Source organism: Cetorhinus maximus, chromosome 32 (assembly GCF_964194155.1).
Source record: "Cetorhinus maximus chromosome 32, sCetMax3.hap1.1, whole genome shotgun sequence".
Lineage (NCBI taxonomy): Eukaryota > Metazoa > Chordata > Chondrichthyes > Lamniformes > Cetorhinidae > Cetorhinus > Cetorhinus maximus.
The window spans coordinates 18,904,355-18,932,023 of record NC_135910.1 but is presented as its reverse complement, the minus strand read 5'-3'; the positions used below and the strand labels follow the sequence as shown (position 1 = coordinate 18,932,023).

Below are 27,669 nucleotides of genomic sequence, written 5' to 3'. Positions count from 1 at the left end.
TCAGACCAGTCTCAGCAGAGACCTGAGAGGAGGCTTAACTGCACAAACTGTGGTCAAGGAGAAGGGGTAAAAGAGAATTATAGAAAATTGGCACAAAAGTCTGCCTAGGAATGTGTATTTGATATTTCCATATTTTAATACTTTTTTTGTTTTAAACAGTGATGACATGAAGCCCTGACTGCAAGAAGCAAGGAAAAATAAGCAAGAACCAAGCTTTCAAAGGTCTATTATCAGAAGTTGCCTGAAGTTATTTCTCCATTCAATTGACAGTGGTTCTCCTGGACTGTTGTATCTGGGGGGAGGGGGGGGTGGTGGAGGTAAAGGGAAAGAAAATATTGTATCACCCAAAAATGTTTGGACAGAAAAGACACCGACTCTTACAAAGTCGATAATCTTACTACCCAGACTGAAAACATGTGACGTTCTTCTGTCGTCGGAGCTCGAGGGAAAGAGAGACAGATAATCGTGCAGGCTTGCGATCATGATGTTTCGGGATCAAGTTGGCGTGTTAGCTGGGTGGTTTAAAGGATGGAATGAATGTGAGCAGACAGTAGCCCTATTATCTCTGCTGAAGAGGGTCAGTCGGACCCAGGCTCGCTTCCTTCAGATCTGCTTAGAGCATTCGCTGGCCGACTGCACTGACATCCACATACTAGAGGGAGAAGCCAATGATGCTGGTGAGTCTGTTCACTCAACCTGGTCCTCAATCTTATGAATTATATAATAATTAAAATTCTTGTCCTTTGTTTTAATGAGAGTTGGGTGCTTCGTGCCATTGCATTTATTTTGCAGCAGGGATTACTGGATGGCAATTGGCAGTGAGAGCTACTCTAGCCTGAGGACATGGTGGCTGGTTACCATATTCCTACTGGTGGTTCAGTGGAGAGCAGCTAGCCTAACACATGCTGTTAAATAAACCTGGGACTTTCCTGCCTGTATGACTCTGTTCCACCCAACCAGTGCATTTACCAGCTGAGCTGTCGGAGCTGAGATAGAGTATTCATACACCTTGACTTTTCAACATCTATAGGTGAAAATGCGGGAGGACTTGTAGTGCAGTAGGTAGTGTCCCTACCTCTGAGCCAGAAGCTCTGGGTTCAAGTCCCACTCTAGGCCTTGATGGCCAAAGAAGGTGTGTTCATAATGTGGCCAAACAGGTTGAATATCAACTCGTAAATCCATCCAATGGCAGGCGGTAAGAGCAGGAGAGACTCCTGGTCAGCCATTGTGATGGAAAGAAAATTGGAGCCTCTGCCATCACTATCCAAAACACATATGCAACATGTATATGAAAGTTATGTTGCCACAGCAACTCTGACTCCTTTAGGGGTGTGGTGCCAATAGACTCGGTTGGCTGGACAGCTGCTGTGGATCAGATTGGTGCCTGGGGGTGGATTTGGAACCTGCCTTCTTGCCCTACCTGTGATGAAGGTCGTACAATGTGGGTCAGACCTGTCTTCGGGCATAGAACTGAAGAAGTAGTAGTCAAAAATATGCTTTTTAGCAGTAGTAAAATGAAGATTTCAGGCAACATTATGAATTGAGTAGTGGATTGATTGTGTATTGTTAATGTAGGATGTCTGTAATACAGACAGAACATTAATAACTTTAAAGAGCATGTTAAGTAGAAAGTTGATACACATTAGTGACTGAATATTGTGTATATATATCATCTTGTCACATTGAGGCTGCTGTGGGAGGCGGATAGACCAGACCAGACAATCTCCTCTCTGGCTCACCCAGTCCATCATTATTTTGATGACTCAAAACAATGGTAGTCCAGTACTGCCTGATTAAATCCTCTCTAGAAGCAAAGAGAGGAAAACAGAATTTACCCTTTAAAATCAACGTGACCCCATCACCAAACACATCTTCCCCTTCCAGCATTCTGAAAGGACTGCTTCGTGTGGTGAGATCAAAGCCTTGTGCACTATCTTCCTCTCCAATTCACTTCCAGGGATCTCAAAATTAAGAAACTCTTCACCTATCTAAACCTCTTCTAGAAACGTAGAGGGTTTAGAAGTGAAATTTGGCAACATCTAGCTACAATTTCTTGACCTACTCTCCCTTCTTTCCAAACTTTGTGATGTGTTATGAACTTTAAACAACAGTTTTTACAGCTTTGAAAGGAATTGATTGGGTAGAGAAATTTTTCCACTGACAGAGCATTGCAAAGGGGACATAACTTGAGAGTCAAAGCCAGGACATTTGGAACAGAAGTTTGGAAACACTACTTCATGCTAAAGGTAACTTGGAGCTTTCTCCACAAAAAGCCATAGATGTTGGCTCAATTATTTTTCTAGCCATGGATATTAAGTGTTTGAGTCAAGGTGGGTGGATGCAGTTAGGATAGAGATCAGCCACAATGTCACTGAATGGTAGACCAGGCTGAAGGGCTGAATGGTCTATTCCTTATGTATGTACCCAAACCAGTGACCATTGTAAAAATCGAGCCAAAACTGGCTTTGCTAAATAATTCATTCACAAATAAAATCAAAGAAGTATGATTTAAAAACCCCATGTGATTATGTAAATCAAGGGTGCATTAAGATCTAAAGTTTAGACATGTTAAATGGTATAGACATAAAGAAGTGATACATAAGACATAGGAGCAGAAATTAGGCCATTCGGCCCATTGAGACTGCTCCGCCATTCAATCATGGCGGATAAGTTTCTCAACCCCATTCTCCCGCCTTCTCCCCGTAACCTTTGATACCCTTACCAATCAAGAACCTATCTATCTCGGTCTTAAGTATACTCAGTGACCTGGCCTCCACAGCCTTCTGTGGCAATGAATTCCATAGATTCACCACTCTCTGGCTAAAGAAGTTTCTCCTCATCGCTGTTCTAAAAGGTCTTCTCTTTACTCTAAGGCTGTGCCCTCAGGTCCTAGTCTCTCCTACTAATGGAAACATCTTCCCCATGTCCACTCTATCCAGGCCTTTCATTATTCTGTAAGTTTCAATCAGATCTCCCCTCATCCTTCTAAACTCCATCGAGTATAGAACCAGAGTCCTCATATGTTAAGCCTTTCATTCCTGGGATCGTTCTCGTGAACCTCCTCTGGACCCTCTCCAGGGCCAGAACATCCTTCCTGAGATACGGGGCTCAAAATTGCTCACAATATTCTAAATGTGGTCTAACCAGAGCCTTATAAAGCCTTAGCAGCACATCCCTGCTTTTATATTCTAGTCCTCTCGAAATAATTGCCAACATTGCATTTGCCTTCCTAACTACCGACTCAACCTGCAAGTTAACCTTAAGAGAATCCTGGACTAGGACTCCCAAGTCCCTTTGCACTCCAGATTTCTGAATTCTCTCCCCATTTAGAAAATAGTCTATGCCTCTATTCTTCCTACCAAAGTGCATGACCTCACACTTCCCCACATTGTATTCCATCTGCCACTTCTTTGCCCATTCTCCTAACCTGTCCAAATCCTTCTGCAGCCTCCCCGCCTCCTCAATACTACCTGTCCCTCCACCTATCTTTGTATCATCTGCAAACTTAGCCAGGATGCCCTCAGTTCCTTCATCTAGATCTTTAATGTATAAAGTGAAAAGTTGTGGTCCCAACACTGACCCCTGTGGAGCTCCACTAGTCACCGGCTGCCATACTGAGTAGGACCCCCTTATCCCCACTCTCTGCCTCCTGCCAGGCAGCCAATTTTCTATCCATGCTAGTACCTTACCTCTAACACCATGGGCTGTTATCTTACTGAGCAGCCTCCTGTGCGGCACCTTGTCAAAGGCCTTCTGGAAGTCCAAGTAGATAACATCCATTGGCTCTCCTTTGTCTAACCTACTCGTTACCTCCTCAAAGAATTCTAACAGATTTGTCAGGCATGACCTCCCCTTGATGAAACCATGCTGACTTTGCCCTATTTTACCATGCACTTCTAAGTATTCTGAAATCTCATCCTTAATAATGGACTCTAAAATCTTACCAAAGACCGAGGTCAGGCTAATCGGCCTGTAATTTCCCGTCTTTTGCCTCACTCCCTTCTTAAACAGGGGGGTTACATTAGTGATTTTCCAGTCCTCTGGGACGCTCCCTGACACCAGTGATTCCTGAAAGATCACCGCTAACGCCTCCACTATCTCTTCAGCTATCTCCTTCAGAACTCGGGGGTGTAATCCATCTGGTCCAGGTGATTTATCCACCTTCAGACCTTTCAGTTTTTCTAGCACCTTCTCCTTGGTAATGGCCACCATACTCACCTCTGCCCCCTGACTCTCTCGAGCTTTGGGGATGTTACTCGTGTCTTCCACCGTGAAGACTGACGCAAAGTACCTATTCAGTTCCTCCGCCATTTCTTTGTTCCCCACTACTACCTCTCCAGCGTCATTTTCCAGCGGCCCAATGTCCACTTTTGCCTCTCTTACCCTTTTATATATCTAAAAAAAAAAACTCTTGCAATCTTCTTTAATATTACTGGCTAGTTTACCCTCGTATTTAATCTTCTCCCCCCTTATTTCTTTTTTAGTTGTACTCTGTTGGTCTTTGTAGGCTTCCCAATCCTCTGGTTTCCCACTGCTCTTCGCCGCATTGTATGCTTTCTCTTTAGCTTTTAAGCTGTCCCTGACTCCCCTTGTCAGCCATGGTTGCCTCGTCCTCCCTTTAGTCTGCTTCTTCTTCCTAGGGATGAATTTTTGCTGTCTCCCAAATTACTCCCAGAAAGTCCTGCCATTGCTGTTCCACTGTCTTTCCTGCTAGGCTCATCTCCCAGTCAATTCTGGCCAGCTCCTCCCTCATGCCTCTGTAGTTGCCTTTATTCAACTGTAATACCATTACATCTGATTCCAGCTTTTTCCCCTCAAATTGCAGGGTAAATTCTATCATATTATGGTCACTCCCTCCTAAGGGTTCCTTCACCTTAAGCTCCATTATCAAATCTGCCTCATTACACATCACTAAATCTAGAATCGCCTGTTCCCTAGTGGGTTCCACCACAAGCTGTTCCAAAAAGCCATCTCGTAGACATTCCACAAATTCCTTTTCTTGGAATCCACTACCAACCTGATTTTCCCAGTCTACCTGCATATTGAAATCCCCCATGATCACTGTAACCTTGCCTTTCTTACACGCTTTTTCTATCTCCTAGTGTATCTTGTGCCCCACATCCTGACTACTGTTTGGAGGCCTGTACGTAACTCCCATTATGGTTTTTTTTACCTTTGCGGTTCCTCAACTCTCCCCACAAAGATTCTACATCATCTGACCCCACGTAATTTCTTGCTATCAATTTAATTTCATTTCTTACTAACAAAGCAACCCCACCCCCTCTGCCAACCTGCCTATCTTTTCGATAGGATGTATATCCTTGGATATTTAGCTCCCAGTCCTGATCCCCTTGCAGCCATGTCTCTGTAATGCCCACCGCATCATACCTGCCCATTTCAATCTGCGCCACAAGCTCATTTACCTTATTTCGTATACTGTGTGCATTCAGATACAACACCTTCAGTCCTGTATTTCCCGTCCCCTTTCTCATTGTTACACCAGCAATTTCAGGAAAACTCCCATCTCCCTAAGATAACCAGTTTCAGCTTGTGCAATGCAACTTTAGAAGTTATCCAACATCATCTGATGGGTTAATAGAGCCCTCAATGAAATATCAATTATTAATATTGTAGTAACAATGCAAAACCTGCAGCAGGTCTGACTGAAACATGGCCTATTTGGAGTGGCATCTTTTGCTTTGGCAAAAACCCAAGTACACCGCTTTTAACTAAAGATGAGAAATGCCCTTGTGCAATGTTATTGTAATAGATTATTCTGTATAATACCTGAAAGATCAGATTGAAGTGTAGACAGTATTCTACCATTCTGTCTATTCCCAGCTAGTGATTACAAGGTCCAGCATCACTGTGATTTTAAGAGTAAATTCTGTTCTCCTCTCTTTGCTTCCAGAGAACATTTAATCAGGCCGTACTGGACTTCCATTGTTTTGAATCATCAAAATAATGATGGACTGGATGATCCAGAGAGGAAATTGTCTGGTCTAGTTTATCCACCTCCCACAACAGCCTCAAATATGACAAGATGATATATATACACCAGTATTCACTACTGATATTCAGTCACAAATATGTGATGTATGTAGGAGGAGGAAGAGGATGTGCAGTAGCCTATTGGGACCCAAGAAGGAAAGTTTAGAGAAGCTAAAACCGGAGTACTATTGATAAATGAGAAAGCAGTCTGGGTAGAGTTTGATTATCTAATACAGTAGATTATTTGTCCTTCTGGCATTTGGTTCAATCTAGTGTCAAGAGTATAGGGAGGGGTGTGTTTTAGCCCATATTTTTGTATAACTTGCCTGATGCTCTGGATTGGAACAATATCCAGAAATCAGATTTAACCTCATCTTCCTTCCCACCAGCCTCCATAATCAATCGATCATCTTTCACTATTTCTGCCACCTTCAATGTGACCCCACCACCAAACACATCTCCCCCTTCCAACATTCTGAAGGGACCATTCCCTGGTTCTTCCTCAGTCACTCCCAACATCCCGTCCCCTTCTTTTGGGAACACCTCTGTTTAGTTCACAAGCTTGAGCTTCTGGTGACCTGACATTTTAATTCTCCATCTTGCTGTCACGCTGACCCCTTTCTTTGGCTTCTTGCAGTGTTCCAGTGAAACTTAATACAAGTTCGAGCAACAGTACCTCTTTCAATTGAGAACATTACAGCCTTCTGCACTCAACATTGAATTCAACAATTCCAGCCAGTAATCTCTACCCCACATAGTTTCCTTTTGCTTTGCAGGTTTTGTCTTTACACTCATTTTTCTCTTGGTTTTGCTTTCCGACAGCAGCTATTCATCATTCTGCTATTTGCAACTTTTCTAGACTCACTTTTTTGTTTCTTTACTTGTCCCATTACCACCCCCTTTGGCCTTGCACCACCAACTCTTCATTTAATCTCCTATGCCTTTCACCTTGTCACAGATCTTCCCTTTTTTGTTCTTTTTCCCACTCTCCCGCCTTTTCATTTTCTTAAAACTTGTTACATTTCTAACTTTTCCCAGTCCTGAAGAAAGGTCATTGACATGAAACGTTAACTCTTGTTTCTCTCTGCGTGACTGCTGCCTGACCCTGAATATATCCAGCATTTCCTGTTCTTATTTCAAATTACCAGCAGCTGCAGTATTTTGCTTTTGTATCCCAGGAATCTGAATTGAGTGTTCAGTTTTTATTTTTTCTATGTTGCTTGAGCCTGTCTATGGAAAGAAACTTGGAAGTTTACCCTAAATATTGAACACTCAGTGACACTAATTTGAGTTTGCGGTTCTGATGTGACATGACTAAATATGTTCGACATTCGAGCACTTAACATGTAATGTTGGCTTTGGTTATGAATAATTTTAATTACATTTCTGACATTGGTGTGAAGAGTGCAGTGGAAGTTTAAATTGAAAATGAAACCTTACAGTACTAAGGTATGTGAGTTGCTGTCAGGTTCCTGGATGGTAACTGGAGCCCATATTGTTTGTTTGTCTAGTATATGCAAATGATTTCAGATCTGCTTTTCAGCTTTGAAAACCACCTGCTTGAGCATTTAGCAGTGGTTTCTTTGTCATGGATTTATTTGTATTAAAAGCCCCAAAGATATCTCTTCCCAGGACAGTATTCAACCAGTCTGATCTCTACATTTTCACTCAATGCTCAAATGTGATTTGCTCCATCGTCTTGTAAGGTGTATGTAGATTCATCAGAGGAATGGCATGGGAAGGATGGGTTAGCATGAAAGGGATGGCATGGGTGGATGGATGGGTGAGATGATTGGAATTAGTTGTGGATACCAATTTAACTGCAAATGTTTTGCAGATCTCAACTAGTTCAAAATGTTAATTAATTTTGGTCTTAGTTTATGCATTCCCCACCATGCCCCCACCCCAAAAAGAGTCAAGCCAAAAAATTGCAGATTAAAACATTGCACCATTCTAGCATTCAGCGGATCACTTCCCAGTCCTTAAGGAAATATCACGGTATATGGAATAGGGGAATTATATGGAGCAGGGGTTAAGTATTTTCATTCTATATACAATTGTCAGAAGGAATTTGTATCCTCTACTGGGAACTGTTTTGAGATTTGGTCAGCCTTGCCATTTAATGGGCACAATAGAAACTTGTAATTGAAATGCACAGTCGGTCAACATCTGAAAAGGGAAAGACACTTGGTGTTGGGTTGTATTGGTAGCACTGTATCAAAAGATTCTGAGTTCAAACTCTCCTTCCCCCTACTTGCTCCCCATTTCAGCACTTAATCTAGTCTGGCTACTCAGTGCAATACTGAGTGAGTGTTGTACTGTTAAAAATGTCACCTTTTCAAGTGAGCTGATATAAACAGAGGTCCTGTAGAGTTGTATGGGGTGTAAATAGATGATCACGTGCCAGTGTTTGAAAAAAGGCCTGGTGTTTTCTTGGTTAATGTAACTCTCAGCATACAACACCAAAGGAAAAAATAACTGGCCATTGAACTCATTAGCTGTTTTTGGGACCTTGCTGTGTTTAATCTACTGCCACACTTAATTATGTAGCATTTAATTGTGTAGTGTGTTGAGCTACAGTGCTATGTGCTATATAACTGTTAATTTCACTGTTTTAAGTGGGACACCTCTTGTGCACCTATCGAGCATTTTGTGCATTTGTCTTTTTATAACCTTGTTGGCCATTGCAAATTTTGGATTGTTGCAGAGTGAGACTGCTTGGCGTATGCATGATTATCATCATTTTTACAGGCCTTTTAATGGAAGCTGGTGTTAATACCTGCTACCTGCTGAAAACATGCTCTATTTCTAGCTCTCTCATTTCCTCCCAGGTATTAAATGTACATTAAAAGTTATTTCTCCAGCTATGGTTGGGTGGTGGTGGGGTTTGGTGGATCCAGAGAGGAGAACAGTTGGCTGCCAATTCTGATTTGTCAGTCACAGGTTCCTGTATAATTGATTTTCAGTCTTGCTTTTTGAAAAATATCATGTTTTTTAATTCCTTTTTTGTTGTCATTCTGATAGATGTATTAAATTATGCCCAGATGATGTATTTGGAATAGAGAAAAATGAACTATGATAATTGTGCTTTCCAGTTCTGTCTGAACTTTAGAGTTTGTAACTTGAACTCATGCTTTCGATATGGTATCCATGCTAGTGTCTGTTTAGTGCTGACAGGTAATTTAGGACTGATAGGTAATTTAATAGTAGCTTCCCCCACCATCGCCAGAGTGAAATATTTGGCTTTTACTCCATACCTTCCGTTGGCCCAGCTACATACGAACTTTTCTGAATCCTATGCACAGCCTTGACAAAACCTCTGTTTCATTTATCCCTTTCTTTTGGGAATAGAGTGAAGGAGATTAGCATGGAAATGATGGGATGTTCAGATTCAATTGCAAAATGTTAGGAAGCAAAGCCATGGTTAATTGTGGTTTTCATTTTTCTATTACTCTCCTGGTTCTTGCCTCAATCCCCTCCCAATTCTTAAACAGCCAGTAGGATTAAGCGCACAAGACCTTTGGCATTGCAGTGACACTGAGCAACTGCGTAGCTCAACTGTTGCAGTGTTCTCCATTGGCTCACTGCACCCATGGGCATATTGTTGTTTGTGGTTTCAAAGAGAACAACAGTTGACTGCCAATTCTGATAAGTTGTCAGTCACAGATTCCTCCGAAATTGATTGTTTTTCAGTCTTGTATTTTGATCATCTTTGTTAATTCTTTCTGTTCCCATTTTGATAGATGTATTAAGTTGTGTTCAGGTGACATGTTTGGAGTGGAGAGAAATGAGCCACAACGCTTTGTGCCTCCATTGCTTTCCAGTATAATGTAAACTTTCAAGTTTTGTAACTTGAACTATGATTTTGAATTTGAATTCTTTTCTTTATCTTGCCCAGCCCTCTACAGTTTTTCTCCCCTGAAGGTGGCTATAGTAACTAAAGTGCAGATTTTACAAGCCCTAACAACTCTTTCTACCTCCTTCGAAAGACCATTTTTTTGCTTCTGATTTTTGCTGGGATATAGATGCAAAGAGATAAGTGAAAACTAGAAAGTGCAGGAGAATGAAGTTTAATGAGCACTGTCAGCTGTGGCTTGATGGGAAGCATTCTTGCCTGAGTCAGAAGGTTATGGGTTCAAGATGCACTCCAGAGACTTGAACACAAAATCTAGACTAACACTCCAGTGCATTACTGAGGGAGTGCTGCACTGTCAGAGGTGCCATCATTGGATGAGGTGTTTAATCAAGGCCCAGCCTGCCTCCTGAGGTGGATGTGAGGGATCCATCAGCACTATATGAAGAAGAGCAGGTGAGTTCCCCCTGGTCTCTTGTTTAACCCTCAACCAATATCATTGAAACAGATTATCTGGTGGTCATCATATTGATGTTTGTGGGAGCTTGGTGTGTGCAAAATAGCCTTTAAGTTTCCTATGTCACAACAGTGGTACACTCGAATGTTCTTTGGCTGTAAAATGCTTTGAGTGTCCTTAGACCCTGAAAGATGCTGTAGAAATGCAAGTTTTCTTTTCTTTGAAAAGTTAAAGCTGATTAATTTTTTGCTTGCTTCCCCCCCACCCCCTGCAGTGGAGGCACTGAGGCCCAGTGTAGCTTCCTCACCTTCCCCGCAATCTGGCAGAAAGCAAAAATGGAAACTTGGGTCGTCTTGGTTCTGTACCATACCTTGCACTATGCTTGATGATGAATCTTTGGAAAAACTGTCCTTTGATTAAATATAAAGTCTATGCACTACTAGGGCTGAAAAGTACAGTTAGCGTAAAAAGATCTTGTATGTAGTCGGTTACATTTTTGTTCAAACTGTCTGTCAAAAAACATTATCCCCAGTAGTCTGGCGGATAATTTTCCTCTAGTGTGGTTCCGTGATGTTTATTGACAATGTACACCTACACTGTCACACAGGCCTGAAATAAAGGAAGTCAGACCTGCAGATCTATACACATTTTCAGAACTGATTCAAGAGTTTAACCCTAATAAGGAATTCTTGGAGAACCTGGAGTTTTGTTTCTGCCTTAATATTTAACACGTCTTTTTGGAATGCTTAATTAGAATACGTTTGAAGGGTCTAGATACCCCCCAGTGTTAGAGCAAGGCTGAAGTTGTTTATCCCAAATTGAATGTTCTAGACCCTTGAAGATATTCTCAGCCTTCTCTTTTTTTTAAAGAAGTATGCAATAGTAACTGGTACTGAATTATAAAATGACTACTTTGGTCCTCTATCCAGAAGTGAAAACCCCCAATGAATGAATGTAGCTGTTTGCTGATTGAACCCTGCATGTTGTAACTAAGCCTGTTTAGCATATTGGTGCCAATAAGCTGTAGGGAGAATTGCTTCAGCCAATATGTTTTTTGTGATATTCTTTAATTCATCATCTCAAATTTCTGCCAGCATTGCATTAAGTGATAGACTTGTAACTGCTAGTACTTCATCAAATTATGTAGCTCAAATTACACAGTCTATATGCTAACTGTACTGCTGGATGTAATTCAAGTGAAGTTTTACATACAGTTTCACATTAAGCATCATGCCAAATTAAAATCGTAGCAGTAGCATAAACTGTTCTGTAAATTCCTTAGTTGAAATTTCATATCTTTGTTAACTATGACTATTTCTCTTTCTGGTAAGAGGGGGTAACCCCCTCTTACCAGAAAGAGAAATAGTCATAGTTAACAAAGATATGGAATTTCAACTAAGGAATTTACAGAACAGTTTATGCTACTGCTACGATTTTAAAAAGCCATATGGCAAATTTAAAATATTGCTGCTATTTAATTGAAGTGACTGAGGAGTAATTCTCTTATTGAAAAACTATTCATACACAGGTTTTTGAGTTTGTGTCTCATACCGCGTTTCATGACCTCCAACCGCCCCAAAGCACTTCGCTGCCAACAGAATACTTTTGAATTGCAGTCGTTGTTCTAAAGTGGTCAAATGTAACTGCACAGCAAGAGCCCATAAACAGTAATGAGATAAATGACCAGTTAATCTTTTTAGTGGTGTTGATAAAATGATAAATGTTGACAGTGACATTCAAATAATTTAAGTATACTTTTAGTGTCCCTCTTCAGTCCATGCAAATAATCTTTCAGAAAATCGGCAGAAATAGCTGAGTTTTCCATACTGCTCGGTCTGGTGATGGAAACAATGCTCGTTTCACAAATGCTCATTGATCAGCTGACAGTGAAATATAATGGGTAGGTAGAGTGATAACAGTGCTTCATATGTTGTCTCAACTAAATGTAACTCTACACCTTATTTACACAATATGAAATGTCTTTGTGGGTGCTAATTATTAACATTTAGGAAAGTTGACATTGAGTATCTGAGCTGTAACTTCACTTACTGTCAGTTTATATAGTTTTTGAGATTGGGGTATAAGATCAGGTTAAAGTTATTCAGCCCCTTGAACTTGTTCCACCATTCAGTTAGATTCTGGTTGATCTGTATATCAGCTCTATTTACATGCCTTTGTTCCACATCCTGAGATGCCCTTATCCAATTTGTTTTAAAATCTATCTACCTCGCTCTTGGAAATTTAAAATTATTTACTATTCTCGCCAGCTCCTAAATGGCTGTTAGTAAAGGGAACATATAACATTTCTGCAGATCAAGAAGATCCCAAGTTTGATCTGCAATCTAATATCAAGTTAGTTTTACTACCAGCATGGTAATGTTACAGGTCAGTGCCCCAGGTTTGGAGAAAAGTCATTTCGGGATTGCCTTCCCTCTTACCCTGCCACCCCTGATCACTTGTGCTGTAAAGTAGAAGTGGGTATCATATGAAGGTAGGACATTATACCCAGAATGTAACTGTGGTTCTGCAATCTCTTGGTTTGCAACAGCCAAATGAAAAGAAGCTAAGTATTTTATGATGATTCTTCATATAAAAATAGACCTCCCAGTCCATATATCTGAGCAACCTTTTAGGAATTAAGCCGGAGGATATCATAGTCCATTTGGCACGGTAAATGACCACATGTCCTCAAAATTCCAATACCCTAGGTGGATTGCTCGTTTCCTCATTTTTTTGTGGTAACTCAGTTTGATGTATACTGCAGTAGGTTTGTGCTTCCTGTGACAAATCATGTTTGGTGATGGAACCAGAACATTGCTATTCTGTTGCAGGAGCTAATTTAATTTTTCATCTTGAGGTACCAATTCCTGATTGAGTAGAGCCTCCATGGATTAGAGCAGTACAGGGATTGAATAGGTGCTTGTTTCATATTCAACTTTGATTATTATTCATCTTTTTCTGCCATTCAGCACATCTTTCCTTCAAAGTGGTTCTTCCACCCCCGCTCCCGGATGTCTGGTTCTTTATTTCATGAAAAGTTTTGATGCTGTTTCATGATTTTTTTTATAGGCGTTTGTTGATTTCCTATGATATTACAATTTGTACAATACCTCTGCCTCCATTATTCAGTGTAAATATCAATGTTATCTCTATTGTCTGGACCTGAAGCTTGTCACTAAAGGTAGCTCAAAACTTTAAATTTTACACCAAAAACAGGGAGAGCATTTCTAATAGTGCATAGGTCTGCACTGAGCATAAAGCACCAGTGCTATGTTCGACTTCCATGTGGGGGATACCTGGGAAAGCAATCACAATATAATTAGATATAATAATCTTCAAGCAAAGACTACTGACAATTTAGTGCTTGTTCCTAATTTCAAAAGGACTAATTTTACAAAACCCTTGAAGATTTGTAAGTTAATGCTTTTAAAACCTTTCTAAAACATGAGCCATATATATCCCAAAGCCTCTTTTTTTAAAAAAAAAAGCACATAGCAAAGCACCAATGCAAATGTCTAACTAAATATGTGTACAAGATCAAATTTGTGTTAAACCAAAAATATTTTACAGATTAAAGAAATATAATTCTCCAGAGCATAGAAGCGAATATTGTCCACAATTAAGGTGCAATGCTGTGCAAAATAGTTAATTCACTCGCTGAGCTGTTGGGGGAGACTCTTGGTTTCTGCTAACGAAGCTGTTTTCTTTAGAAGCAGGTAATCAAATGGATTGAGCGAGCCGGAAGGGTTTCTGAATCTGACCTTGTAATCGTGATGCTTAAACCTTACAGCTTCAGTTCTGTAGTCTGATTCATAGTGCCCTGTTCAACCTCTCCTCCAAACCAATTTCTCCTGCAATGTCAGTACTCGAGCAGCCAGTGCAGGTCATGTATCTATATGCCCAAGGGGAGAATAAAGCTCCAGACCCAGTAAACCTGGGTGTTATCATCTCGTATTCCAACGGTTGGTTGAGAGCAGCTTTGGAGTATGCCTGTGAAATGGTTATGAAAATAGGGCACTATCTTCCTGAGAACTGCGAAAAGTGTGCACCACTTTTAAACTAAACATGTCTGCGTTTCTGCCACTTCTCCTGTGTACGACACTTATTAAACTTGATTTGTGATTTTGTGGCTTGTGGTGACTACCACTGAAATTTATATTTGTGATTATTTTTAGTCCCAGCCTAGAGACCTAAATGTATTGCATCATTGTACTCCAAATGAAATTTAAGTCTGTGCTTTGCACCGTGCTATCTCCAGATATGTTTAAAATTTGGCTATTGCGTAAAGTGTAATTACATTTCACTTAATCGTGTGACTGTGCCATCTATTCATTGGAGTTCAGCTATTTTTCCCTTTGACCTTGGCACATGATAGAATTCTATGTAGTATTTTTGTATAATTTTTTGTTAATTGCATTCCGTGAATTGTTGTTGTAAAAGTTCGTTTTTCTGGTTTCCTTTACACTTTTTTGTATTTTCTTTTTTCTTTTAATCCTCTCATGCTGTTTTGCTGTGGAGTTGAATTTCAAATTCTCTCCATATTGCCTGATGCTGACTCCCAGGCATTGTGACTTTATTTTTTTGGTTTATGCTCTATTATATTGAGCTGCAAGAAATGTTTGGGAGGGATAGACTTGAGTGCTCATACACTATAATAAGGGTATCTCAGGATAGGGAACATTAGTGGCAGTGGATATGATTAGTCAGAGTTAATGTTTTATGAGAGGGACTGTACTCTTTGTTTTTGAGGGTGTAACTAGCAGCATAGATGAAGGAAACCATGTTTGGATTTTGAGAAAGCATTTGCTAAGGTACCACATCAGAGGTGGCTGCATAAGATTAAAACTCATGGGATTGGGAGTAATACATCAGCATGGATTGAAGATTAATTAATAGACAGAAGATAGATTTAGAATAAATGGATCATTTTTAGGATGGCAGGGTGCGGGGTATCACAGAGATCAGTGCTTGGGCCTCAGGTATTTACCATTTATATCAATGATTTAGATAAAGGGACTCAGTTTAAAGTATTATAGTTTGCTGAACTCCTTCCTCCACCGAAGTCCTTACCCCCCCCCCCCCCCCCCCCCCCCCCCCCCCCGGAACTCCCTCTTTTATACCTTCCTCCCACCTTACACCTACCTCCCAAGTTGCTGCATTCTCCCCCGTCACTACACACTCCCGTTGTACTGCCTCCCATGGATGCTGTCTGGATGCAAAAAGGCTGGAAAGGGATATAGACCAGTGAAGTGATTGGGCAAGAAGGTGGCAGATGGAGTATAATTTGACAAATGTGAGATTAACTACTTTGATAGGTAGAATGGAAAACAAAATAGTTTTTAATAATGAAAGACTTGTAAATATTCAGAGGGATTTGGGTATCGTAGTATAGAAATCACAGTTAAAATGCAGGCACAGCAAGCAATTAGGAAGGTAAATAGTTTATTGGCTTTTATTGCAAGAGGGTTGGGGTATAACTGTAAGGATATCTTGCAATTTCATTGGGCTTTGAGACTACACCTGAGTACAATTTATACACTGTATAATTTTGATGTCTACCTAAGGAAGGATGTATTTTCCTTAGAGGGGGTGTAATGAAGGTTCATTAGGTTGATTCCAGGGCTGATCTACAAAGAGAGATCGAGTAGAATTGAGTTTAGAAGAATGAGAGAGGATTGCATTTGAAACATTCACTTCTTCGAGGGATAGACAGGATAAATGTTAGATGCTATTTCGACTAGCTGCAGAGCCTAGAATTAAGAGCTCAGTCTCAGGATATGGTATTGATCATTTAGGATGGCGAGAAGGAGAGGTTGTTTTTTGCTCAGAATGTTGTGAATTCCAAAGGTTACAGACCATGAGTATATATTCAAGACTGAGATAATCGATTTTCGGGGTGGGCGGGCACTAAGGGAATTGCGGGAAATGGGGATAGGGCGGGAAAGCAGAGTTGTAGAAGTTCAACCATCTTGCAGCATGACAGAGCAGGCTCTGACCTACTGCTCCTTTGTCTTATGTTATCATCTTAATGGTGGTAAATAGCGTTGAGGTGATTTGATTTGGTGATGCAAACTGTAGAGCCAAATGGTCTACTCCTGTTTCTTGTGTTCTTACAGGATTAAGTTAAACTTAGTATGAATGCACCAGTTTTTGTCAAAGTTTAGATGTTTCAAACTAGGGGGACATTTTTCATTTCTTATGTTCAATAAATAATAAAAATGCAAATAGTATTGTATTAAATTTAGAGAGAATTCAGTATTTATTTTTGCTTAACAGCTCTTCAGCAGTTTCTCCATGCTTTCCAGGATCATGGTCTTTTTTTGTTTGAATTGGTCCCATGTGTGGAGAGTGTACCCAGTACCTTATCCATTGCTAATATGAAAATAAACAGTGAGTATAGGCAGGGCACTTGACTGGAGGCAACTGCAGGAGTGAAGTGATACAGCCCAGCAAATTTGGACAATAAGCTAATATCAGCCAGGTTATTTGCACAACTGTTGTTTTCTTGTTCCTAGTGCCCTGTTCTTGGGATGCAGTCACTTTCTGGGGTTATGTCTGTATATGCTTCTGACTTGCCCAAGTGCCTGTTGTTGTTGTGTGTGTCCTGAGGGTAAGTGTTGAACTATTTTTGTTGTGTAGCTAAAACCAATTGTAGGGGTCCCTTTTATTGCACCCATCTGAGTTCAGCTAAATCTGCCCCAGGAGGTTGGACTTGTGACACTGTGTCTGTACAGCTTGAATTGGGTATGCTTTCCCCTATTCAGCTCTAGATGCAACTTTCCACATTAAAACAATCATGATTATTGACTTAATTGGTTTTACTTTACTCTAACAGCAAATAAATGCATTGTGTTTCGTGATCCCATTACATTTTATCACCTTGTTTTGATTTAAACTTGAGTTGCTCTACAATTAAGCTGTTAAGGGTTTGAAACAATTCAGTCAATATGTGCAGAGATGTGAATGCTCTGACCTTGACCATGCTGATGTGATTGGGAGGGTTGTTGGTGAGATTAGGTTTGATATTTGGATACAGAATTTCCTTTGAAGCTTACCCAGAACAATCTTTGGTCTTCTATCATTTCCATTTTTTTAAATGAGATTTTCAAATTGAAACCTTACGGTACAGAATATCTGAATGGAATTTCAGATCAGGATTGTAGTTAAGCTCGGTATGATTGATACAGCCATGCTGCTATTTGAATTTTAGTCTGTGTAAAGCAAGTGCAACATAGTTTATAAGAAAAAGAATTGCTGTTAAAATGGGAAGTATGTGCTACTGCTATGCATTTACAACAAGGTCATTTCTTTCTGTCCCCTTCACTTAGTATTTTTCAGAAGGGATAAAAACAAACTTTTGCTGAGACGGTTTCAAAAATGTTAGTTGCTCAAGGGTACCGTTCCAAATGTGGGAGGGGAGGGGTTGGCTTGCAGCAGAGGGAGGGTGGGAGGGAAGGTGGCATGGGAGGGGGGGGCAATGGAGCAGTGTAGCTGGGGAGTTATGGAATGGAGGTGGGGATGACCATAGGAAGAAGTAGGGTGATATGAGAGCAATGAAAGGAATGGGTGGGTATGGCATGAGTGATCACAAGGGAAGGATGGAATGGCAATGGATGGGGATTTAAAGAAGTACCATTGAAATAAACATACTAATTTCACCGCATATGTTCTGTGGGCCTCTGCAAGTGTAATCCAAACTGTGGTGCAGCCCATGGAAGTGTCACTGTTTCATCTATTTATTCTGAAATAAAGGCTTGCTTCAGTTGGTAGCTCCATGTATAGAGCTGGTTGTTTGTAGCTCATCTCTCTACAGTTCACATCTTATCTGGCCAAGTGAGAACCAGCTAGTGTTTTACTTCAGACTTCTACCTATACACTAAGAAGCACTGCAGAGTGAAATAAAAACAGAAAACTCAGCTGGTCTGGCAGCATCTGTGGAGAGAGAAAGAGTTAATATTTCAAGTCCGTGTGACTCCTCTTCAGAGCACTGCAGAGTGGCCTCACTGATCAGTTTTGTGTTTTTATTTAAAAAGCCTGCTTCTGGAGGGAATGTGCCTGGCCTCCTTATGAACATCTCATTGAGACTAGAAGATTCACTACAGATGGAATACAATGCCAGCATGATATTCATTCTTTGGTACAACATGTTAGAATTCCATTGCACCATGACACCATTTGCAGGTGTTCCAAACCTAATTTTAATTTGTGCTTCTTTGCTAACATCTGTAATACTTGAGTAGTCAGCAATGGAGTGCATTAACTTGTATTGTTTTGACATGAAACTGGGCTGATTGAGGTGCTACATTGTAAAAGGTAATCAAAGCAGTGATCATATTTTTTACTTTCCCCTTAAGTTTGTCGAGATATCATTGGTTTTCTTCCATTCTAATATGAGGTCTGCTGTCCCATTTCCTACTTAACCTAGACATGCAAGTATAAGAATTATGGAACAGGAATGTGCTGAGCAGGTGGCTATTTGATCCCTACAAGGCACAGTATCTGTAGAGGGAAGATAGTCTAGCACAGCTAGGATGGAAGAGGTAATGACCTGGGAGATGACTGTTCAGTGTGGCACATAGTGGGAAACTGCTGGATGAGGGAGATACGGAAAGGCCAAAAATCTCATAACTTAGAGGTCAACAAAAGTGAATCTCTCTAAATTTTTAGTTAGCAGAGGCGGCCATTCAGCCCATAATTTTTGTCAGGTCTTTGGAGGAGCTATATAAATAGGCCCCCTTCGCATACCCCTGTAATATATGCTTTGCACCACGGTTCCACATTACCCTATTGTAAATTAAAATTCTAATGGCTACAGGTCTGTTATGGGGATCAATGGGAGGAGATGGGGAGGATGAATTACACATTCACTCAAAGTACATTGACACATTGAACTGTATTGGTTGAAGTGCAATTTCCTTGCAGTATTTTGATACCAATATGTTAAACAGAGCTAATGACGATGCTTCACTTGTGTGTAGATTTTTATAGGCATAGAAATAGTAAAAAGATGGTAAAAGGAGTGAGGCCAATTAGGGACCATAAAGGGGATTTATGCATGGAGGCAGAGGGCATGGCTGAGGTACTAACAAGTACTTTGCACCTATCTTTACCAAGGAAGATGATGCTGCCAGAATCATAGCAAAAGAGGAGGTAGTTGGGGTACAGGACTAAAATTTGATGAGAGATTAATAACTTTGGGTGTGTAAAGGTTGATATCTATCAGGACTGGATGAGATCTATCCAAGGATACAGAGGAAAGTAAGGGTGGAAATTGTGGAAGCAGTAGTCTTCCAATCCTCCTTAGATACAGGGGTGGTGCCAGAGGACTGGAAAATTGTAAATCATGTACCCTTGTTCATAAAAAACCAATCAGTTTAACTTAAGTGGTGGGAAAGCTTTTAGAAACGTTAACTCAGGACAAAACTCCTAACAGTCACTTGGATGAATGTGGATTAATTGAAGAAAGCCAGCACAGATTTGTTCAAGGCAAATCATGCTTAATTAACTTGAGTTTCTTGATGAGTTAACATAGGGTTGGTGAAGGTAAAGTGGTTGACATAGTCTACATGAACTTGCAAAAGATGTTTGATAAAGTGTCACAAAACAGGCTTGTCAGAAGCCAAACCGCAAGGAATAAAAGGGCAAGTGGCAGCTTGGGTGCACAGTTGGTTGAGTGACAGAAAACAGTAGTGGTGAATGGTGGTTTTTCGGGCTGGAGGAAAGTATGATGAGGTTGCCCAAGGGCCGGCACTAGGACCACTGCTTTTCTTGATATATATTAATGGCCTAGACTTGGGTGAGCAGAGCACAATTTCAAAATTTATTATGACACCAAACTTCGAAGTATTATTTGCTGTGAGGAGGATAGTAATAGACACAGGCAGGTGGAATGGGCGGATAAGATGGCAGATGAAATTTAATGTAGAGAAGCGTAAAGTGATACATTTTGGTAGGACAAATGAGGAGAGACAATATAAAATAAAGGATGCAATTCTAAAATGGCAGGAGCAGAAGGACCTGGGGGTAAATGCACGCAAGTTATTGAAGCTGGCAGAGCAGGTTGAGAAAGTGGTTAATAAGGCAAATGGAATTCTAGGCTTTATCAATAAAGTGATAAAGTACAAAAGCAAGGATGTTATGATGAACCTTTTATAAAACATTGAAGTATTCTGTCTAATTCTGGACACTGCAATTTAGGAAGGATGTGAAGGCATTGAAGATGGTGCAGAAAAGATTTACAAGAACGGACCCAGGTATGAAGGACTTCAGTTGCCTCGATAGATTGGAGAAACTGGGGCTGTTCTCCTTTGAGTTGAGGGTTGAGAAGAAATTTGATAGAGGTGATCAAAATCATGAGGGATCTTGACATAGGCAGAGAAACTGTTCCATTAGCAGAAGGGTCAAGAATCAGAGGACACCAATTTAAGGTGAATGGGAAAAGAACCAAAGGTGACATGATGAAAAATCTTTTTGACACTGCGAGTGGTTAGAATCTGGAGTGCACTGCATGAAAGAGTGATGGAGGCAGATTCAATCATTCCCCCAAAAGGAAATTGGATAAGTACTTGAAGGAAAATAATTTGCAGGGCCAAAGGTAAAAGGGCAGGAGAGTTGGACTTGCTAAATTGCTCTTGCAGCGCGCCAGCATGGGCTTGACAGGTCAAATAGCTGCCTGCTGTGCTGTAACTATTCCATGATTCTGTATCATTAAAATCATTTTTGGCAGTTAACAAACATGCAAGTCCCAAAAGACATTCAGTGTTCAGAAGGGTTAATAATGGATGGTGAAAGCATATTGAGCTCACTTTGAACATTATAAGCCTTGTTGAATACTAAATTCCAGCTGTGTTTTTGAGTCCATTCCAACCTGTACCATCTCATATTTAGTGACAGTTGAGAGATTTTCTAGACTTGGTTGCATTGCATTTCATTTCCCACCTCACCCAAAATAAAAGCTGGATATTTACTTTTTTGCTTGACAGGTCATTGATTCAAAGTTTCCCTTTATTCATATGCAGAAACTTGAGTTTAATTTTGCCAGATGAATGACAGTGTACAAGGGCTATTGTTGCATGTAATTTATGAAGTTGAATGAACAGTGATTAATAACCTAGTAACAGGGCAAAGTTTTATTTCCAGAGGTTTGAATTGTACTTTTTTCATTTTGCAGCTTTCATCAGTCAATGGCATCAGGACCCGAAGGAAAAGGTTGTTCTGCAGCTGCTTTCCCATCTTCCTTTACTTCAGCCTGGGAATGTCGAGGCAAAGTCTGAGTATATGAAACTGCTGCAGAAGGTGCTGGCTTATTCCATCGATAGCAATCTGTTCATCGAGGAGAGTAGACAGCTGTTATCCTATGCACTAATCCATCCTGCCACCTCACTGGATGACCGGAGTTCTCTGGCCTTATGGCTAACCCACTTGGAGGAGCGCATGTCAAGCAACTACAGTTCACAAAATGTGGGGCCAGCAGACTCTATATACACAGGAGTGTACAACCAAAATCAAAGGCAGAATGTCGAAGACAAACTAAATGAATGGCAAAATCGAGCGGATAGCGGCATGTGCGTCACTGTCCCTGCTTGGCAGGACAAGCCAATGACCTGTGAGAATGGACATTTGCCTCTGCATACATCTGCATCGGTGCCATCTGCTATGAACAACATTGGAAGCAATACAAGTACAGGTAAGGTAGATATTTAATTGTCAAGTTTGAACATTAAATATTGGTTTGCGCTTGAAGAATGTTTCTGATGTCATTGCAGGATTTTGTCTCAATGTGCATGCAAAAGACATATTTGTTGACTAGAATGGCCCCATGAACAAAAGTGGACTTAGTACTTGTGGTACAGAATACATAAATGCAGTCATCTTTGGTTAATTTGGAAGCCTTTTGGCATTAAATGTGTTTAGGTGGAAACACTTTACTCTTTTTACCCCTGCCCCACTGGGTAAAGGTAGCACTTGTTTTGATCCATGGTAATCCACACCTACCAGAAGGATTAGGACCAGCTTCTTGATATTCTTGGTGCTTAAATCTAGACCATCAATGATGGTAGGCAGCTTGATTATGGAGGTCATCACAGGTTTGCCTGATCTGTTCCTCACCGTGCTTGGCAACCTTCCAGTAGAAGCTCTTGAGCATTATTTGGGACCAGTAAAACTGGCTGAATTTTTTTAATTGCCACTACTCCAGAATTGCTTTTGCATGCAAAATGACGAGCAACTAAGGTTAAACACTGGACTGAATCAGTGGTTCGTAAACCATAGGTATTGCACCACACTTGGAAGGCTTTCGACCTGTAGCACATGTACTGGTGCTAGCTCTTCAGTTATCAACTCTGATTACACTACCCTGCCCTTTTCGCAGTTTTTTTCAGATGATGTTAAAGTCTACCCAAAAGCACTTGTGGCTAAGCATTTTATGCTCTAACTTTAAAATTTTCATCCTTGGGTTTCAAATCTCTCCATGTCCTCACCCCTCCCTAGTTGTGTGACATCCTCCAGCACTCTGAGATCTCTACACCTGCAATTCTGGCCTCTTGTATATCCCTAATTTTAATCATGCCACCATTGGCTGCCTGATTCAGAAACTCTGGGATTTCCTCCCTAAACCTCTGCACCTTTCTACTACTCTCTTTTCCTTTAAGATGCTCCTTAAAACCTACCTTTTTGACCAAGTTTTTCGTCACTTGGCCTAATCTCCTTGTGTGGCTCCGTGTAAAGTTTTGTTGACGTTCCTGTGAAGCACTTTGGGACGTTTGCTACTTCAAGGTTCTGTATAAATACAAGTTGATGTAGACTTGCCCTTCATTCTTCTAGCCCATTAACCATCCCTGGCCCAGTGAAATAAGCCCTAATTTTCGACCAGAAAACCAAAATTCTTTTTGAAGCTGTCAATCAAGCCAACAGAAAAATTTGCATTTTGGCATCTTTTATATCCTCACGGTGTCCCAAAGCACTTCATAGCCAATTAATTATTTTTGAAGTGTTAGTCACGGTTGTTATGGTTCACTAGTTGTGTTGTAAAGTGCATCAATGCCTGTGGTACCTGCTAATGCTGACCTCTGCTTATGCCAAAGTTTTTCTCGGTATTTGCACTGCGTCACAATTAAAATTTAGCCTGGGGCTTCTGCCTTGCTTCTGCTTTTGTTGAGGTATAAATTTTTCAGTGGAAATAAACAAACAACCTCTTATGCAGATTTATGTTCAAATAATGCAGATTGTTATTGTTTGTATTCAGTTGATGTGGATTGCATTACATGATTTTTGCCTAGCCCTGCAACACGTACTTTATCTTGCAATTCTGAGTGTGGAGGAAGAACTAAAAGATCCTTTCTCTCTGGCCTTTGAGTAATTTTCACATGGCAGTTTGCAGTTTCCATGTTCAACGCTACCTGGTAATGGCTTAACTCTTAAAAGTAGAGTTGTTGGTTAAAAGCTGTATCCAGGTACTCCCTCCAAAGATATTAGTCCAAAATACTCCTTACAACAAGTGTAAGTGACCTCACTTTGCATAGTATTGCATCAAGATGTTCAGTAGCACTCCTAATGGTTCAGTTGGTAAATATACTCCTCAGTGTGTTAGGTTCCTAGCTTAGCAGAGTTAGCTGGTGGTAATGGATGTGCTGGAGTTGGATGTTAACACCCTTTGGCTAGGAAAAGACCAGCAAAGGTTTCTCTTCTGAGTTAGGTCCAGTGACCCCTCCTGGAAAGTTTACATATATAGATGTTGGTTGAGGACAAGGATTTATAATTTCACCCTGCCCATCAATCTGAATTCAGCACCCTGCCTGATTGATGCATGATTAATAGCTACTTGGGAAGCTGGCAGAGGCATAACCTAGCCTGAGTTGAGTGTCGCCAGCTTTTCTGAATGCACTGCTTAAATGAAAAAAGCTAACAAATCAGTTAAAAAGAAAGACTTACATTTGTATAGCACTTCTCAAGACCGCTGGATGTCTTAAAGTGCTTTACAGCCAATGAAGTACTTTATATGAAATGTTGTCAGTGTTGTAATGTAGAAAACCTGGCAGCCAATTTGCACACAGCAAACTCCCACAAACAGCAATGTGATACTGACCAGATCATCTGTTTTGGTGATGTTGGTTGAGAGATGAATATTGGCCAGGGCAATGGGGATAACTCCCCTGCTCTTCAAAATAGTAAGATGGAACCTTGCATCCACCCACCTCAACTTAACGTTTCACCTGAAAGGTAAGCGCTGCAGCCAATTGTGTGGCACTCCCCCAGTACTGCACTGGAGTGCCAACTTTGAATTTTATGCTAAGATAATTGTACACTGATTTGAAATTACTGAAGTCAACCCAAAATCTTTGCTGAGGTCTGCAGTCACTGCCCTTGCTATTCATGCACTGACATTGATAACCATGTTGAGAATATGCAATATAGTACAGAGTGATTTCATGCCCTGTTGACCTCTGAATGTGGAAAATTATTTCATCTCCCCTCAAACCTTATAGTGCACTTTGCACTGAACTAATTCTGTATTTCAGTGCCTGAATAACTGACCGTGTTACTTGTCGTTTGGAATTTTCTGGATTACATGCTAAAGTTTAATACAAATAGAGAATTTAGAAGTACATTAAACAAATGTCTGTCTTCACAGTGGTTACAGAAATAGCGGGTAACTATTTGGCTAACGAATACAAAACTTAATATTAGCATGGAAAAAGTGTTGGAGAAACTTGAGGGCCTAAAAGCCAACAAATGTCTATGAGCTGATGGCCTACATCCTAGGGTCCTAAAAGAGAGAGCTGCAGAAATAGCGGATGCACTGGTTGTGGTTTTCCAAAATTTACTAGATTCTAGAACTGTCCCTATGGATTGGAAGGTAGCAAATGTAACTCTGCTATTCAAGAAAGGAGGGAGAGAGCAATTGGGGAACTACAGACCAGTTAGCCTGACATCATCTGTTGGCACCTAATTATTAATGAATTCTTCACAATGCACTTAGAAAATTATGATATGATCAGATGGTCAGTATGGTATTGTGAAAGGAAAATTGTGTTTGTCAAAGTTTTTAGAATTTTTTTGAAGATGTGACTGTTAGGATCGTTAAGGGGAACCAGTCAATGTAATGTAATATACTTTGCTTTTCAAACGGCATTTTATAAAGTGCCATACAGAAGGTTAATATGCTCATGGAATTGGGGGTAATATATTAGCATGGATGGAAGATTGTTTAATGGACAGGAAGCAGAAAAAAGGGATAAACGGGGCTTTTTCAAATTGACTAACTAGTGGAGTGCCGCATGGATCAGTGCTGGAGCCTTGGCTATTTACAATCTATATTAGTGACTTGGATGAAGAGCTAGAGAGTAATGTATCTAAGTTTGCTGAGGAATCAAAATTAGATGAGAATGTAAGCATGTGGCGGACACTAGGAGGCTGCAAAATGACAGGTTAAATGAGTGGGCTACAGGATAGCAGACTGAGTATAATGTGAAGTCATTCACTTTGGTAATAGGAATATTTTTTGAAGTCATGAAACTCTTAAATGTTGATGTTCAGAAAACTTGGGTGTACTCCTAAGGAACACAAAGTTAGCTGCAGATATAGCAAACGATTCGGAAGGCAAACGATATGTCGACCTTTACTAGAAGGGGATTGGAGTACAAGAATAAGGAAGCCTGTTCCAATTGTTTAGGGCTTTGGTGAGACCATACCTGGAAAACTATACGCAGTTTTGGTCTCCATATCTAAGGAAGGAAATACTTGTCTTGAAGGCGCTATCCCACTGGTTCATTAGTTTGATTCCTGGGTTGAGAGGGTGATCCTGTGATGAAAGGCTGAGTGAGCTGAGCCAATACTTCCTGGTGTTTGGAAGAATGAGAGGTGATTTTCATTGAAACATACAAGATTCTGAAGAAGCTTGATAGGTGGACGTTGAGAGGTGGTTTCTGCTGGCTGGGGAATTTGGAACCTGGGGTCACGCCCTCGGTAAGGCATCGATCACTTAGGACTGAGATGAGGGAAATTTCTTTGCTCGTCTGTGAACCTCTGAAATTGTCTACTCTAGAGGGTTGTGGATGCTCCATCGTCAAATATACCCAAGACTGAAATAGACAGACTTTTGATCTCTCAGAATTAAGGGATATGTGGAGTGCCCGGGAAAGTGGGTTTGTGGTAGAAGATCAGTCGTATTGAATGGTGGAGCAGGCTCAATGGGTTGAATGGTCCACTCATGCTATTATGTTTTTATGCTCTTTATAATTAAGAGTCGTGAATATGCCAGTTTGCCCTAATTTTCATGTTTGGTTTCATATTTTTGGAGGTGAATTTTATTTGGACTCCAAAACTTCTACATTGCACAGAAATATTTGCAAACCTGCTAAATGGAACTACTTACAATGACGAAGTGGATATAGGCACTACTAACATCGTCCAAGGTTCAGTTCTTGGTCTGTGTTGACTCGGGGGCACAAGACTGCACAATAAGTGGGATATTAAGATTATCCTCAGCGCCCCAGGCTGTAAGTATCAAGAGTAACTATCAGTGACTCTAATGGAAAGTACACGGTGAGAGAAAATCTGTCCTGGCTGTGATGTTCTTTATGGTTGAAAAGCCTGTCAATGCTCTTAGCTCCAGTACTAGAGGGTGTGCCGTACCTATGGATTGGCATCTCAACAATAGAGACTTTAAAAGTTGGAGGAAAAAAGTTGCAATTTGCTGGGTTAACTCGGGTAGTCTCTAAATAACTGCTTTTGCGCAAAGTATATTTTTAAGCCAGAAATCTGTGACTGCTGTGCCATATTTTAAGAATCATTCACTTGTTCCATCCACTCCTCTCCAGGGCATTTTAGCAGTAGAAATATTTAGGCAGTTTAGTGAGTTGTTCCAGCAAACTGAGCCATAGAACAGATTACAAATTTTCACCACAAGTTTCAGAACATGGCTATGTAGTTTGCAATGGGGGAAGGGGTGAGAAAGGAAGAACAGCACTTCCTCTCAAAAGGATAAAATAGCCTAGAAAATCACCAAACTCTCGCATGCATCTGGTTTTGGTTTGAGTGGCATTGACCGAGGCCTGGGAGCATTTCAATTGTCCACCCTCTTGCTGAAGGGCAAAACATAGTCCAGGAAGGGGGTCCTAAAGGAAGGAGAAAAATAACTTATTAAAACAACTCAGAAAATGTCTGTCACAGATGTTACATAATAGAAAACATGTGTGTTATAAAAGCTACAGAGAACATTCAGTACTCAACCATGCCAGTGGTGTCAGCCTATATATAGCTTGGAACAAAAATGCCTGAAGGCAGTACATATCTACAGCTGTTTTTCTCTTCTGTGCAGTCAACTAAAATTATGCACCTAGGGCTTTGTGAATGATATGCTCATGAATCC

The 27,669-nt window shown here is 40.6% G+C and overlaps 1 protein-coding gene across 4 annotated transcripts in view; it reads left to right on the top strand.

Moving 5' to 3' along the window:
* Window positions 1-27,669, top strand: part of samd4b (sterile alpha motif domain containing 4B) — an 82,506-nt gene that overhangs the window by 10,340 nt on the left and 44,497 nt on the right. For all 4 annotated transcript variants that reach the window (XR_013573912.1, XM_078533199.1, XM_078533200.1 and 1 more), the window contains exons 2-3: window positions 160-677; window positions 21,472-21,987. Coding sequence is in view for 3 of the 4 variants with exons in the window: in XM_078533199.1 (XP_078389325.1) it covers window positions 482-677; window positions 21,472-21,987 (712 nt within the window). In the remaining variant the exon portion in view is untranslated. The remainder of the gene's footprint in view (window positions 1-159; window positions 678-21,471; window positions 21,988-27,669) is intronic.